At 39.6% G+C, this 15,595-nt stretch overlaps 1 protein-coding gene across 2 annotated transcripts in view; it reads left to right on the plus strand.

The window, feature by feature from the left end:
- LOC144043236 (myosin-10-like) overlaps positions 1–9,933 on the plus strand; it is a 60,530-nt gene extending 50,597 nt beyond the window's left edge. For both annotated transcript variants that reach the window (XM_077556603.1, XM_077556604.1), the window contains 5 exons: positions 2,955–3,078; positions 3,158–3,366; positions 3,450–3,558; positions 3,699–3,871; positions 6,051–9,933. In XM_077556603.1, coding sequence (XP_077412729.1) covers positions 2,955–3,078; positions 3,158–3,366; positions 3,450–3,558; positions 3,699–3,871; positions 6,051–6,204 — 769 coding nt within the window. In that variant the 3' untranslated portion in view covers positions 6,205–9,933. The remainder of the gene's footprint in view (positions 1–2,954; positions 3,079–3,157; positions 3,367–3,449; positions 3,559–3,698; positions 3,872–6,050) is intronic.
- Positions 9,934–15,595: the final 5,662 nt, after the last annotated feature.

Genomic DNA, 15,595 nt, shown 5'->3' on the forward strand with positions numbered 1-15,595 from the left:
ACTCTTTCTATTTCAATTGAATTAACCATAATTTTGACCTGTGTGGTTTGTCTGTACCAAAAACTATAAACTCAGTTTTGTTTAAGTTTAATGATAATTTGTTTATGTCAAACCAGTTTTTTAATGTGTTCAATTCATTCTCCACAGTAGTCAGAAGCTGCTTCTGGTTCTCTCCTGAACAGTAGAGAGTTGAGTCATCGGCGAATAAGACACTTTTGAATATTTTTTATATATTTATATTTATATACAATATAAATAATTTGGGGCCTAGCTCAGACCCTTTGGGGACTCCGTGAGTAATCTTCAAGTGTTTTGATTGTATATTGTTAAACTGTAAGTACTGATGTCTATTAGCCAAATAACTTTTCATCCATTTATATGCCAAACCTCTTATGCCATATCTTTCTAATTTATTCATTAGTATAGAATGATCTATAGCATAGGTGTCAAACTCTGGTCCTGGAGGGCCGCAGTCCTGCAGGTTTTGGATGTTTCTGTTCTCCAACACAGCTGATATATGATCAGCTCATCAGCAAGCTCTGCATAAGCTGGATAACGATCCTGCTGACTGGAATCAGCTTGTGTTGGGAGAGGGAAACCTCCAAAACCTGCAGGACCGGCGTTTGAAACCTATGATCTATAGCAGGGGTGGGCAAACTTTTTGACTTGCGGGCCACAATGGGTTTGAAATTTTGACAGATGGGCCGGACCAGGAGTATTTGGACCTCATAGCACAGTAAAAACACACAGATAAATGTACAACCGAATTTACTTATAGTGTGCACTTAGGACTGCGTTTTTCAAATGTGCAAAATCCACATATTTAAAACAGCTTTTCCAATAGCTTCATTTTTATTGTTTTAGCTCAACTTTTGCTGTGTTTTTATGCTTTGTAAAGTGACCTTGGGTGTTCTGAAAGGTGCTGTTTTTAAATGAAATATATTATTATTATTATTATGATTATTATAAAATAGCCCTAATCCAGGTAGTACGTTTGCCTCAATGAATATGCAAGATGCGGCATTTACACACTATTTGGCAAATTTTTATAGTCTTTGGTATGACCCGGCCGGGAATTGAACCCACGACCTCCCAGTCTCAGGGCGGACACTCTAACCACTTGGCCCACTGAGCTGAAGAAAAAAAAAAAAACGATTTTGAATTTTTTCCTAGCCTTATTGGATAAGTTTGGCGGGCCGGATTGAAACGCATAACGGGCTGTATTTGGCCCGTGGGCCGGGGTTTGCCCATGTCTGATCTATAGTATCAAATGTTTTTTTTAAATCTATAAAAAATTCCAACAGTAATTGTGTTTTATTATCTATGTTAGTAGATATTGCGTCTACAAGTTCCATGACTGCCATTGAGGTGGTCCGTTTTTCTCTAAACCCATATTGATTTTCACTTAAAAGGTTATGTTTTTCAATAAAGTTTTCCAGTCTATATGAAAATATTTTTTCTAGAATTTTTTAGAACTGTGGCAGCAGTAGTGATATTGGTCTATAATTAGTGAATATATGTCTTTCTCCATTTTTATGAATAGAAATAACTTTTGCTATTTTCATTTTTGATGGAAATATACCGGCTTTAAACGACAAATTACAAAAGGTTTCATAACATATTCTATAATACTTTTTACTAATGTCATATCAATGTTGATGTTGTCAGTGGACTTTTGATTTTTTAAATATTTTAACATTTAATACTTCTGTATCATTAACAGCATTAAGCCACAAAGTGGATGGATTTTTTTTTATGTGCTTATCTATTTCATGTTTGTTTCTTGGCTCAGGGATTTATTTTGCCAAATTACTGCCAACATTAACAAAATCATTAGCTATATCTGAATTTGTTTCAATAACAATATTTGTATCTTTTATAAAATATTCTGGATAATCTATTTTTTTAAGCTTTTTTTAATTACATGATTTAGTATTTTCCATATTTCCTGTGTGTTGCTTTTATTCTGCTCTAGTAATGCATGGCAATAATCTTTCTTAGTTGTACGTATAATATGCAATAGTTTATTTTGTAGGTCTTGTACTTTATTTCAGCTTCCATAGTTCTCAATGTAATAAATCTTTTGTATAAAATGTTTTTCTTTTTACATGCATTCTCTATCAGCTTTGTCATCCATGCCTTATTTAGACATTTATATTTTCTTGTGACTTTTATTAATGGACAATGTTTATTGTCTAGAGAAAAAATGGTAGACTGAAATGCACTGTATGCGATATTGGGATCATCGTTTGAATAGACCTCAGACCAATTGTGTTTTTCTAAATCCAACTTAAAGGCAGCCATGGAGCGTTGTGTTCTTAGTCTTGTTTCTGATGTGTAAGTTATTGTTGGTTTTATTTTTTTATCAAAATAGTCTTGGAAGATTGCAAAGAACGGAAGATGATAACTTATATCATTAATAAGAAGTCCACTTTCTATTTTATGGTCAAATTTATTTATAAATATGTTATCTATTAGTGTAGCTGTATCAATTGTTATTCTGCTAGGTTTCGTAATAGCAGTGAATAGATTATTACTATACATTGTATTTATAAACTCAGTTGTTTTCTGATGCCCGTTCGGATTTAACAAATCAATGTTAAAATCACCACACATTATTATAAAAAATTTTGTTTTTTTGATTATTTGTGTATCTGAGAATGTCCGTTAGTTTTTCATTAAATATGTCAAGACATGATCCTGGTGTCCTATACATACAACTTATAATAACATTTGGTGCATTTTTAATATGTACTTCAATGGTTAAACATTCCATTATGTTGTCAATGGTGGTAGTCAAATGTTCAATTTTACTGCTTCTTAGAGCTTTTTCTACATATATTGCAACACCCCCTTCCCTTCTATGTTCCCTATTTGTTGCATTTCCTTGCATTAGCCAAGTGTAAATGTAATCCAATCAGCCATCACATTCTTTCTCTCTGCTTCTGTTGAAGGACCGCACTGTTGGATGAGAAGCGGAGGCTGGAGGCTCGTATCGCTCAGCTGGAGGAAGAGCTAGAAGAAGAGCAGGGCAACATGGAGCTGCTGAACGACCGCTTCAGAAAGACCACTATGCAGGTGCGCCATGAGCCTTAAATTTTGCCAGGGTTCCGAATCAGCGAATTGCATTAATATTGCCTTCATTCTCTCTCGGCAGGTGGACACGCTGACCACTGAGTTGAGTGCGGAGCGGAGCGCGTCACAGAAGAGCGAAAACGCCCGGCAGCAGCTGGAACGTCAAAACAAGGAGCTACGGGCCAAGCTGGGTGAGCTGGAAGGTTCTGTGAAGAGCCGCTTCAAGGCCTCCATCACGGCACTGGAGGCCAAGATAGCACAGCTGGAAGAACAGCTGGAGCAGGAGGCCAAGTAAGACGTACAAATTGGCCGTGACAGGAACGCGTCAAAGCCCTAAACCTGAACTCTACATCTTCCATCAACCTTCTCGGCAGGGAGCGAGCAGCAGCTAACAAGTTAGTGAGGAGGACTGAGAAGAAGCTGAAAGAGATTTGTATGCAGGTGGAGGACGAACGCCGCCATGCGGACCAGTTCAAAGAACAAGTATGTAGCCTGGAATTTGAACTTGAACCACTTGATAGTACAAAAATGTACTCACCTTTACAGGGTGACCTAATTTGCCCTTCTCTAAACAACTACTACCTTTTACCCAACTTGCTGTCTTTGTTTTTGTGTGTGTGAAGGTAGAAAAAGCCAACTCTCGTATGAAGCAGCTGAAACGTCAGCTGGAGGAGGCAGAAGAAGAGGCCACGAGGTCCAACGCGTCACGAAGGAAGCTGCAGCGAGAGCTGGATGACGCCACAGAGGCCAGCGAGGGTCTCAGCCGGGAGGTCCACACGCTGAAGAACCGCCTCCGGTACTCGATATACACTCGATTTTGCAATTCCAATGTACTTAAGCACTGTAAGCAATTAGGCATCTATTCCTAGTAGAAAGTGTGCAGTAAGTAAGCAGGTTGGTACTGTATGCACTTTTGGTATTTTGAGAAATATTGGTAGCCATAGGTAGGTACCGACTGTAGGCCTGTAGTAGGGTAGTGTTGTTGATAGATATGTAACTAGGTTGGTAAATAGGTATAAAGGTACTACAAGTACTGTATGTGGGTGGGTAGGTGCTGGTGGTAGGTAGGTAGGTAGGTAGGTAGGTAAGTAGGTGGTAGACTCTACCAGGTAGAGTCTGGACTTGCTCCTAAAATGCTGATTTGCTAATCGTGTTAACGTTGGTGAATGAGTTCCGGTTGAATTTGTTACTTAATATGGCATATTTCCAAGGAAAAATATGTATTTCCTGGAAAATAAATCAAATTTGACCTAACTAGTTTAATGGAGAAGACTTATATAGTGCTTTCTCTACACCATACAGTGTCCAAAGCCCGACATTCAGGCCCCGTCCACACGAAAGCCAGTTTCAATGTATCTGTTCGTCCACATGACGGCGCGGTTTCGGAGCTTAAAACCGATCACTTTTGAAACCGGGCTCCAGAGTGGAAAGATTTCAAAATGCGCCCCGTACGTGTCCGTCTAGACACCATATGCAAGATACTCCTCCAGTGATGACGTAATGGTCGCAGCTCGACGACGTATGCGCCAATTCTCGCGTGACTGCGCGCGAACCGTCAATCGGTCAACAACAATGGCAGATAGCCGTGTCATAGTCGTTTTGCGCAGCCTCCTTAGCTTGCTTATGCTTTTGCAGCATAATATTTTGCTTCTTTATTCCCACGTTCAACAAGCAGTCTTGTACTTGAATCACCCGCCATTGTCACTTCTCCTGTGTTCATATTTTTCATGTTGTTTTGATACATGCAAAGCCATGTTTGTTCTGTAGATTGCAGTAAAGTTAGGAGAAAAAAAGTGTTCGTCTTCTTCGCTGATTCTTCTTCTACGCTTTCCCTTAACTCCCTGTGGCTGCGCTACAGCGCCACTCCAGACTTGGCAGACTCCAGACATTACAGCCGTTAAACGTCCTCAGCGTCTTCTTTTGGACACACGCAAGTCTTGAAATGCTTCTGTGTGTACGAGATTTGTTTGAGGAACGAAGCCGGCTTTGCTTCCGTCTGGACGGGGCCTCAGTTATTTGGATTGCTGGATTGCAGAAAAGTTGTTCTTTTAAGTTTCAAATGACTTATCTTACGTGTTGCATTGTGTCCAACGGTAGAATCTGGGTCGGTTATTGCACACTTTGTGTTGTAAAACCAGAGAAAATTATCCTCAAGGGAGCATGCTGTATGCTTTATGGGTTATAGCCTATTCTTCTTGCTAAACTAGCTAGTGACCACGACCATAGCTATATTAGCAATAGAGCAAGCCTTCGCTTACTGATGACCCTGCATATAGCCGCCATTTTGTGTGTGTTTGGCTCCAATAAATTCATTAGAACACATTGAATTCTTTAGCAATATTGACGCGGATTGGTTTGTTACAAACATCAGACATGCAGCTATGATGCAAGCCACAAGACCAACTCACACTAAGACTTGCTCAGCATGGCAGCCACTCAGAGGGAAGTATAACTCTGTATTGATATCTCTGTGGCTAGCCGCTTGCTTGAAATTGTACGTGTTTTGCTTCCTTTTTTTTAAACATTCACGTAGCATTTCAAAATGCCTTGCCTATTGGCGTTTGAACTAGTAACATGGTTTAAGTCGGTAACTGTAAACTGTAAATGCCGGTTCCGGTGATGCTACACCATATGATCTGAGTCTGCAAATTAGGATTCAATTGCCACCTATTTGTGCACAGCTCTAGTTAGTAGGCGTGTACTGTATAGGAAGGTACTACGAAAGGGGGATAGTGTCGTAGGTAGGGCATTAGCTGCTTTTGGTAGGTAGGCAGGTTTTGCAGGTAAGTAGTGGGAAAGTTGGTAGATGCTCTGGGTAGACACTGTACAGGTATTGATAGTTTATTTCCATTTACTGATACAACATGTACCCACCATTCTTTGGTTTCTACATATCGAACCATAGCAATATGTGCTGAGAACGGAAAAATGTTAGTTGAATTTCTGAAACTATGCTGTTGTTGTTGTTGTTGTAGGCGTGGCGGCCCCATCAGTTTTTCCTCCAGTCGCTCAGGCAGACGTCAGTTGCCAGCCGAGGGATCGTCCTTGGACCTCCTGTCTGATGACGAGCTGGAAAACAAGGTCACAGACAACAACGCCAACGAGACACCCACCCCCCAGCAGGAATAAATGGCAACTTGCCTTCAATTTCAACCTTCAGTGAGGAACTGTCAGCTTCTTGAGTATGAACGCCTTTCCTATCACATGCACCTTAGCATGTCGTATAAAGACACCAGCGGTTGGAATGCCAATATTCTCTTTTCCCAACAAACATTGCCTTATTGGTCCTGTAGAGCTTCGTTAAGTAGAGACTGCATTCATCTTATCCCGAAATCCCATTAGAGAAACATAAGTTATTTGAGATGGGTAGTATTTTTCCAACCCTGTGTGAAGAATGCTTTGCTTGTGTATGAAGGTAGAGATTGGAGACAGTCTGTCTCCAACTTCTTGCAATTATCTTGCGTTCATCTTCTGTGCCTTGTTCCACTCCCTTAAACACATTTATGCCACGTGTACTGTTCATATATGCATCATTTTGTGAAGATGTATTTTAATAAAACATCCATGTAATGATATTTTTAGAAAAAAAGCTGGTGTTGTTTGTCCTCACGTGGTTGTCGCCACACACACTTGACACCATCTGAAATAAAATAAGTTTGAACACAAGGCCTCCCTATTTGGACCCGAGACCTTGCAACACTAATGAGTCACATGACACTGGGAGGAGAATGACAAACTGTGCTCAATTTGGACATTTTCACTTAATGGTCATTCCGTGTCATTTCATCCCAATGCCTCCCACCTGATCATCTCAGAATATCCTGTAAAAAATTCTAATAAAAATACTTAAATAATAAACAAATAATTAAAATATTAGGTCTGTCTTGCCAATATTTTTCTCAAGAAAAATCATTGAATATATGTAGTTTGAATGTTTTTTTTTTTTGTAATCACACTCAAGAAAAGTACATTTTTAAACAGCAATATCAGGAAAACTATCACCTGCAGCTTTCAAAATAGTCAATATCTGTTACTAATAGCCTCCAAATTTGGATTGTCAGGCGTGGAAATCAATTATATCCTAGGTAATCTTCTCCGAAAATTTGGCTTGTCAAAATGAAATCGCAAATTTGAAGAGTGGCTGAGCTCCCAGTTTTGCAGATAAGACATCTCTCACTTCTGCCTCTCCGGTGTCAGTTTAAACATTCTCCAAAATATGGTTTCTCTTGAATGATTAGTTTCACAGATATTGAGGCCGAAAATGGAAGTAAACTAATCTTTGCCCAGTTTCAGAGTCATGTTCCAAAAAACTGACAGCAGGTAGGTATTAGGTTTAGTTTTATTGGAAGATCAAATTCTTGTTAAAATGTTTAAAAAATTGGAAGGGTGTTTTCCCTAATTTTTTGAAATCTTGATATTGATGGTGTTTTTCTGGCCGTTTTTGGCATGGTTTTCAAAACGCACTGCTGGAAAGTGCTTTAGGATGCATTGACTGTTTAAGATTTTGTATCCCATGGCGGATATTTTGTTTCTTTTGACATGTCAGGATGGCCGAGTGGTCTGAGGCGCCAGACTCAAGATGTCATCTTGCATCTTTCCTCAGTGATTTGGGCCTTCTGGTCTCCAAATGGAGGCGTAGATTCAAATCCCAATCCTGACAAGTTCTTTTCAACGTATGATTTTTGATTCGACACCCGTCCTACAGACTAGACCAGTGTTTCTCAACTGCGGTCCTCGAGTACCCCTATTCAGCCTTTTTTTCCATGCCTCCCTCAGCCAACACGTGTTTCAAATGATCAGCTAATCAGCAAGCTCAGCATCAAGCCTGATAACGATCCTCAGCTGTGTTGGGTTGAGAACAGGGGTTAAAGTTCTCCTTCGTGGGGACGGATTTCCGTCATTTTGAAAAATGAGACAGGGGTGCACCCTATAAACAAGTCCCCATGGGGACTGCACGTTTGTTGTTTAAGATCCCATCACTAAACTGACATTGCTTTCACGCATTGAATTTATTAATACTGTACCACCTTGAAAATTCTTCTTGTCATAAGTATTGAATTTTTAATATCTGGTTGAGGTCTTAAATGTCATGCTGTGTGTACCTTCTCTATAGAGAAGCAGCAAGACATATTAGGAGAAGTTGGCGAAACGTTCTGTCCCTAGAGTGCAGGGTGGCATTGCGGAAGGGACATGTCGAGAGTCGAGTCCTCCACACACTACGGCCAATTTGAATGTGGGAGGGGAAAGAGGATGTGTTAATCTTTATTCACTGTTTGCAATTTACCCACTGAAGAAAAGGAAGAAGTATTAACTGTCAGCGTGCTGGGGCGTCCTGCTACGGAGGAGAAAGTTGCTAACCCGCTACATGCTAACGTGAGTTAGAGTTCCACTTTCTTTACATATTACGCACTGATATACTAATTAAAAACCATATTAACAATAAAAATGTCAAAATGGGATAAAAGTTCGTTTTGCGGTTGATGTAACGCATCTCCATCATCGTTAATTAGGTCATAATTACGGCGCGCGCGCGTGTCTTTGTGAGAGATGAAGGCAATGTTATCTGGGTGTGAATCTTCCAAACTTGGTGGATTTAGATTTCTGTTGTCATGTAATTATAAAATTGAAAGAATCCCCATTCGCTTATCGAACTTCCATAAACAGGCATTGCTTGCTTGGTCACTCATTTACAAGCATAACTTTTTTACCACACCGCTACTCTATTTGGAATAACCACGACATTGTTAGAAGAACAATTTTATTTTAATTTTTTTAAGACTTGGTTTGATCATAATATTATCTGGGTGAGTCAATTATTCAACAACAGCGGGGGGGGGACTTATTTAATTATGAGGAATTTCTTCTACACTTAATGATACCTGTGACGCCAAAACAATTTGCTGTAGTTTTTTATGCTATTTCTTCTGGTGTATTAATGCTGTATAGAGGTCACATTGGTGTTGTAGCTGACAGTCCTTTTTGCTGATATCACTGAATCACCAATTGGTAGATTATGTTTCAATCCTTCATGTCATAAAAACAATCGCCAAAATCCGTGTTTTTTTTCCAATCTGATATTGTGTCTGTGTCAACTGCAAAATCATACTGGAACTATCTGGAAAAACATTTGGACCCTGCTTCAGAAATGCTTTTTAGTGAACAAGGTAAAGGAAGTGTCTTTCAAAATTATTCATTGTTGCTATCCTGTGAAATCTTTTTTTTGTTAAATGTGGTTATGATATGGATCTGAACTGCTCCTTCTGTGGCTCCCAATCAGAGACTCTTGTGCATCTGTTTTGGAAATGTACTTATGCTCGCAAGCATTTGCAAGACATTTGCAAATTTATTTTTGACAATATCTTTTGTAATTTTGAGCTTTCCTTACCGAATGTTTTGTTCGGATTTTTGAACTATGACAATTTATTTAAAAAATAATATTATTTGATTAATCTTTTAATTTATCTTGCTAAGTTTTATATTCATAAATGTAAATGGGTAAAGTCGAAACCTATTTTTTTTCTGTTTTTGTAAGAGTTAGATGTATATTTACAGTCCATCTCTACTTCCAAAAATAAGAAGGCTATCAAGACCTTAATTTTGTGTTCTCGTTTGGGTGTTTTTAATATTTCTTAGTTTAAGACCCCTGGCGTTTTTATTTGTTTATTTTTTTCCTTTTTTCCCCTTTTCCTTTACTGTTATTGTGAGATTGTTGTGTACTGTGTGTATTGTTCGATTAATGTTTGCTGTTTGGCTTTTGATTTAAATTTGTTAAATAAATCAATAAAAAAAAATGGGGGTGATTCTGTAACTGTTGTCTTCATAAGCGTTATTTGTCCGCTTTTCCCCCAGTTTACACGTTATGATGGCAACAAATGTTATGGAGAAAGCAAATCTACTTCCCTCATGGGCTGAATAAATAATCTATGTATCTGAGGTGAACAGTTCACCACCCATCCACGCCTATCCATCTATCTATCTATCTTTCTATCTATCTATCTATCTATCTACAGTAGCTATCTATCTATCTATCTATCTATAACTACATTTTTTTACAACAAGTAACGAGAAACTGTATCAGAAGAATCCAATTTAAAAGTAAGCCTCCCAACCCTGCTTATATAGCATAACATGACCATGTATAGATAGATATTTTATTATACATTGATACTGTCTTTTAAGTCTGCATGATTTTTATCTCTCAAAATGCATCAAATTGATGTTTTGGGTATGTATTAAGTATTTTTTTTTTAAATTGCACCCTCCTAGAGCGGTCGTATACTTGTCACATTTTCCATCCCTGATTAATGCCTAAATATTATTATTTAAAAAGAATTTATCTGTGTGTGCCCTACTGCCCTGCAAAATGTGTGTTAATTGACTGCAGTCAATTTAAAATCAGTCAAATGATTTTTATATATTTTTTTTGCTTTAACCCTTGGTTGAGAACAAATGGACTAGAATGCAGTCTTTTGGAGGTGCCCTGCGGTGATGTTTACGCAAAGGCCTGGAATAGCATGCAGTACCAAAACTCGCCACAAAACCCCACTAATATCAGGATTTTGTTTTTGTTCTTAAATCGCTGTGTCAAAATGAGGCAAAACACCCTCTCACCCCTTTTGAATATGATTTTAAAAATACTTTTACTCCCCCCCCCCCAAAAAAACGAAGAAGAACGAAAGGTTGAACCTGTTGTCAGTTTTTGAGCGGCTATGACGTTGGGCAAAGATTTGCTTACTTCCATTTTGGTTTTAATATCTGTGAAACTAATCACCCAAAAGAAACCATCATTTGGAGAATATTTCATCTGACACCAGAGATAGAGCAGAAGTGAGATATGTCTTTTATCTGCAAAACTGGGATTTCAGCAAATCTTAAATTTTTCAATTTCATTTCAACAAGCCAAAATTGTGGGAGAAGTTTAATAAGCATACACCTCTGACATTCCATGTTTGGAGGCTATTCATAGTGTAAAAATGTTGAAGGCTACAGGTGAGAGAGGTTTTTTTTTTATGGCTTTTCAAAGTCTAACCCTTCATTCAACGATTTTTTATGAGAAAGTAGAGACCTAATATTTTGATTTTTTTTCCTATCAACACAGATATATTTGTACGAGATTTTTTTTCAAGAAATTCTGTGATGATTAGGTTGGAAGATTTTCAGAAATGTTGTTAAATGACACGAAATGACCCTTAGGGGTATACTCACTTTTGTTGCCATGGTTTTAGCTATTGGCTTTATTTTGAGGGAATTTACACTGTTATATTAGTTGTACATTGACTACTTTTCAATGTGTCATTTATTCAGTGCTGTCCCATGTAAAGATAATGAAATATCCACAGATGTGCAATACTGTATATGTACCTTGGCTCAATAATGGATTGGAATTGTTGTATAATATTTTAAAGTGTCAAAACATTGATTTTCAAGATACCATCATCAGTTTGAATCGCACAACTTCAAGACTTAATATTACAGTTTTTCTCCATAGGTTTGGCACATTTCTTGAAACAGAGATGACATTTTCAAAACTGCAAGCTCATTTGTGCAGTTCATTAGCAAAAGCACATATATATCCCAAAACTGCTCACACATGCTTTACTCCAAGTTCCTTTCCCAAACAAAGAGTCGGTACTGTCACAACTGCAAAGATCCTTTTCAATTGCTTTGGCTCATCTGCATTCACTTAGTGCTTCTTAACTCTTTGGCTGCCATGGACGTTAAAAGACGTCAAGTAAAAACCTACGGAGGGCCGCCAATGACGTTAACTCTTTGACTGCCAAAAACGTTAAATGACGTTTAGTAAAAACCTACGGAGGGCCGCCAAGGACGTTAAAAGACGTTTTTTTTTGGGAAACGGGTGGAGGAAAGCCTTGCCCAGCTGTGGTGAAAGTTTCAAGCAGATCTAGTTAGCCTAATGACTATTTTTGGCCCCTAGATGGCAGCAATGACTCTCTTTTGACAAGATTGGGTAGGCGTCAGTAGAAGACGTGAGGCGGAGCTAGAGGGGACAATGGCTGGGGAAGGGAAGAGAACATGGCGACCGGTTGCAAGCAGCTCACGCTCGAGCAGTTTTTTTCAAAGATGAAAAGCATTGACCAACGCTAAAGAGCACATTGATGATGACGATGATCATCATCGATGATGATGATGGTGACTCCGAGGTTGACGCCGAAGTTGGAAGCACTGACGCGGCGGCTATGACGACGTCATAAAGGTTCACGGGCTAGCGATGTTAACACCGGAAAACGCGGAGCACAACCGAGCACGCTCAGGCGGACGTTCAATCGGACGACGAAGAGTGCCCCGAGTCCAAAGCATATTCATCGGAGTAGTGGGTACAGTCTGCTACTTGCTATTCCCCGGAAAAAAAGGCCGTCAAGAAAGTGTAACGTCTGCACGCGAAACGGACAATCAAAGTGAAACGTATCTGTTGTGCAAATCCTGCTCCCTCTCCTTGCACACAGGGCAGTGTTACAAAAAGAAAAACTGTATTTGAAACATCCACATAATTGTAAATTGTACCACAGTTGCTCACATTTGTAAATAGTTTGCGAAATTGTTTTGTCAAATTGTTACACTGTTGAATGGAAATAAACGTATTTTGCAATCCAAAAACACTTTTTCATTGTTGGTGGTGGTGTATTACAGAAGTAAAGCACTATTTAGGTGTTTGTGGCATCATTCATGGACAAAACGAAGTGTAGAATTCACTAGAGTGCATGAAATAACATTGTTTCACAAAAAGCTTTTTCTCCGCTTTTTGTTTCAAAACAGAGCATTTCGGTGAAACTAACCATTTTCTATTGTTGATTACTCAAGAACGGAATAAGGTAGAAACAAACTTTCTTATTCCGATGAAAGATGAGAGTTCAATCTTTCATTTGGTAGTATGTGTGTTTCCATAGTCCAAACACAACATTTTCTGTGGACCTTGAAAGATCAGTCAAAATGCTTAAATCGGCTGGCACTGGGGACATCCATCCATCCATCCATTTTCTTGGCCGCTTTTCCTCACTAGGGTCGCGGGGGTGCTGGAGCCTATCCCAGCTGGCTTCGGGCAGTAGGCGGGGTACACCCTGAACTGGTTGCCAGCCAATCGCAGGGCACACAGAGACGAACAACCACACTCACATTCACACCTAGGGACAATTTGGAGTGTTCAATTAACCTGCCATGCATGTTTTTGGAATGTGGGAGGAAACCGGAGTACCCGGTGAAAACCCACGCAAGCACGGGGAGAACATGCAAACTCCACCCAGGAAGGCCGAAGCCCGGACTCGATCTCACGTCCTCTGCACTGGGAGGCGGACGTGCTAACCAGTCAGCCACCGTGCTGCCCCCTGGGGACATCCCGATTCTGAAAACGTCTGGCAGTCAAAGAGTTAAAAGACGTCATCCAATTTTTATTTATTTATTTTTTGAAACGGGTGGAGGAAAGCCTTGGCCAGCTGTGGTGAAAGTTTCAAGCAGATCTAGTTAGCCTAATGACTATTTTTGGCCCCTAGATGGCAGCGATGACTCTCTTTTGACAAGATTGGGTAGGCGTCAGTAGAAGACGTGAGGCGGAGCTAGAGGGGACAATGGCTGGGGAAGGGAAGAGAACATGGCGACCGGTTGCAAGCAGCTCACGCTGGAGCAGTTATTTTCAAAGACGAAAAGCATCGACCAACGCTGAAGAGCACATTGATGACGACGATGATCATCATCGATGATGATGATGGTGACTCCGAGGTTGGAAGCGTTGACACGGCAGTAGAAGACGTGAGGCGGAGCTAGATTGCTGAAGAAGCGAACAATGGCGACCGGTTTTTAGCAGCTCACCCTTGGGAATTTTTTTCAAAGACGAAAGGCATCGACCAACGCTAAAGCGCACATTGATGACGACGATGAACATCATCGATGATGATGATGGTGACTCAGGTTGACGCCGAAGTTGGAAGCGTTGACACGGCGGCTATGACGACGTCATAAAGGTTCACCGGCTAGCGATGCTAACACCGGAAAACGCGGAGCACAACCGAGCACTTCTGCACGGGCGGACGTTCAATCGGACGACGAAGAGTGCCCCGAGTCCAATGCATATTCATCGGAGGAGTGGGTACAGTCTGCTACTTGCTATTCCCCGAAAAAAAAGGCCGTCAAGAAAGTATAACGTCTGCACGCGAAAGGGACAATCGCAGTGAAACGTATCTGTTGTGCAAATCCTGCTCCCTCTCCTTGCACGCAGGGCAGTGTTACAAAAAGAAAAACTGTATTTGAAACATCCACATAATTGTAAATAGTACCACAGTTGCACACATTTGTAAATAGTTTGCGAAATTGTTTTGTCAAATTGTTACACTGTTGAATTGAAATAAACGTATTTTGCAATCTAAAAACACTTTTTCATTGTTGGTGATAGTGTTTTACAGAAGTAAAGCACTATTTAGGTGTTTGTGGCATCATTCATGGACAAAAAGAAGTGTACAATTCACTAGAGTGCATGAAATAACATTGTTTCACAAAAAGCTTGTTTTCTCCGCTTTTTGTTTCAAAACAGAGCATTTCAGTGAAACTAACCATTTTCTATTGTTGATTACTGAAGAACGGAATAAGGTAGAAACAAACTTTTTTTCTGATGAAAGATGAGAGTTCAATCTTTCATTTGGTAGTATGTGTGTTTCCATAGTCCAAACACAACATTTTCTGTGGACCTTGAAAGATCAGTCAAAATGCTTAAATCGGCTGGCACTGGCGACATCCCGTTTCTGAAAACGTCTGGCAGTCAAAGAGTTAACTTGGATGATTTTGCACAACACCATGGATCATCTGCAAAAGCTCATATATCTCACCTATGTGTCAAAATCAAATTTCTATGTCATACAAGCAGTCAGTGCACCCACAATGCATTGTCCCTTTGGCAATTCTGTGAGCACTGCAAGTCAAAATCATTAGATGTTTTGTCACAATAGCAGAGGTGCTGCTAACAAAACACAATTATATATAAAACTGAGGGGGGAAAGGATTTTACAAGAGCAGTTTTCAATATTTGCGGTTTGACATACTCCACTCACAGTCAAGGAAATTGCAACACTTTTAATTCACACAAAGTTACTTACACATTAGAGTGCAACAAAAGAAAGTCTTGGCCAAATTCTGTATATTTATGAAATACTAAAATGATATCCAGCGCACAGCGTAAATGTAGAACCAACTACTGTAACGCTTTCACTACACAGTAAATTCTGTCGAGTAAATTTCACTCTATTTAGAGCGGGACCAAATAGACTCTGGTTTAGAGTAATATTTACACTTGGAAGAGAGTAAAATAAAGAAGTGACAATAAAGTCAGTCAAGGGTTGAGGAAAGAACTCACAACCTTCAGCTTGGGAGACAGCCGATCGACGTCCTGAGCCACAGAGCTCCTGCTATGTGTTAGTTACTGTAGTATATTGCTCGTGTCAGCTTGAATCTTCATAACTGAGACCAAAAACAACTTTGAACTAAGCAAACAGTAGAAGAGGCATAGCTCAGGTGGTAT

The sequence above is a fragment of the Vanacampus margaritifer genome, chromosome 2 (genome assembly GCF_051991255.1).
Source record: "Vanacampus margaritifer isolate UIUO_Vmar chromosome 2, RoL_Vmar_1.0, whole genome shotgun sequence".
In the NCBI taxonomy this organism is placed as follows: Eukaryota; Metazoa; Chordata; class Actinopteri; order Syngnathiformes; family Syngnathidae; genus Vanacampus; species Vanacampus margaritifer.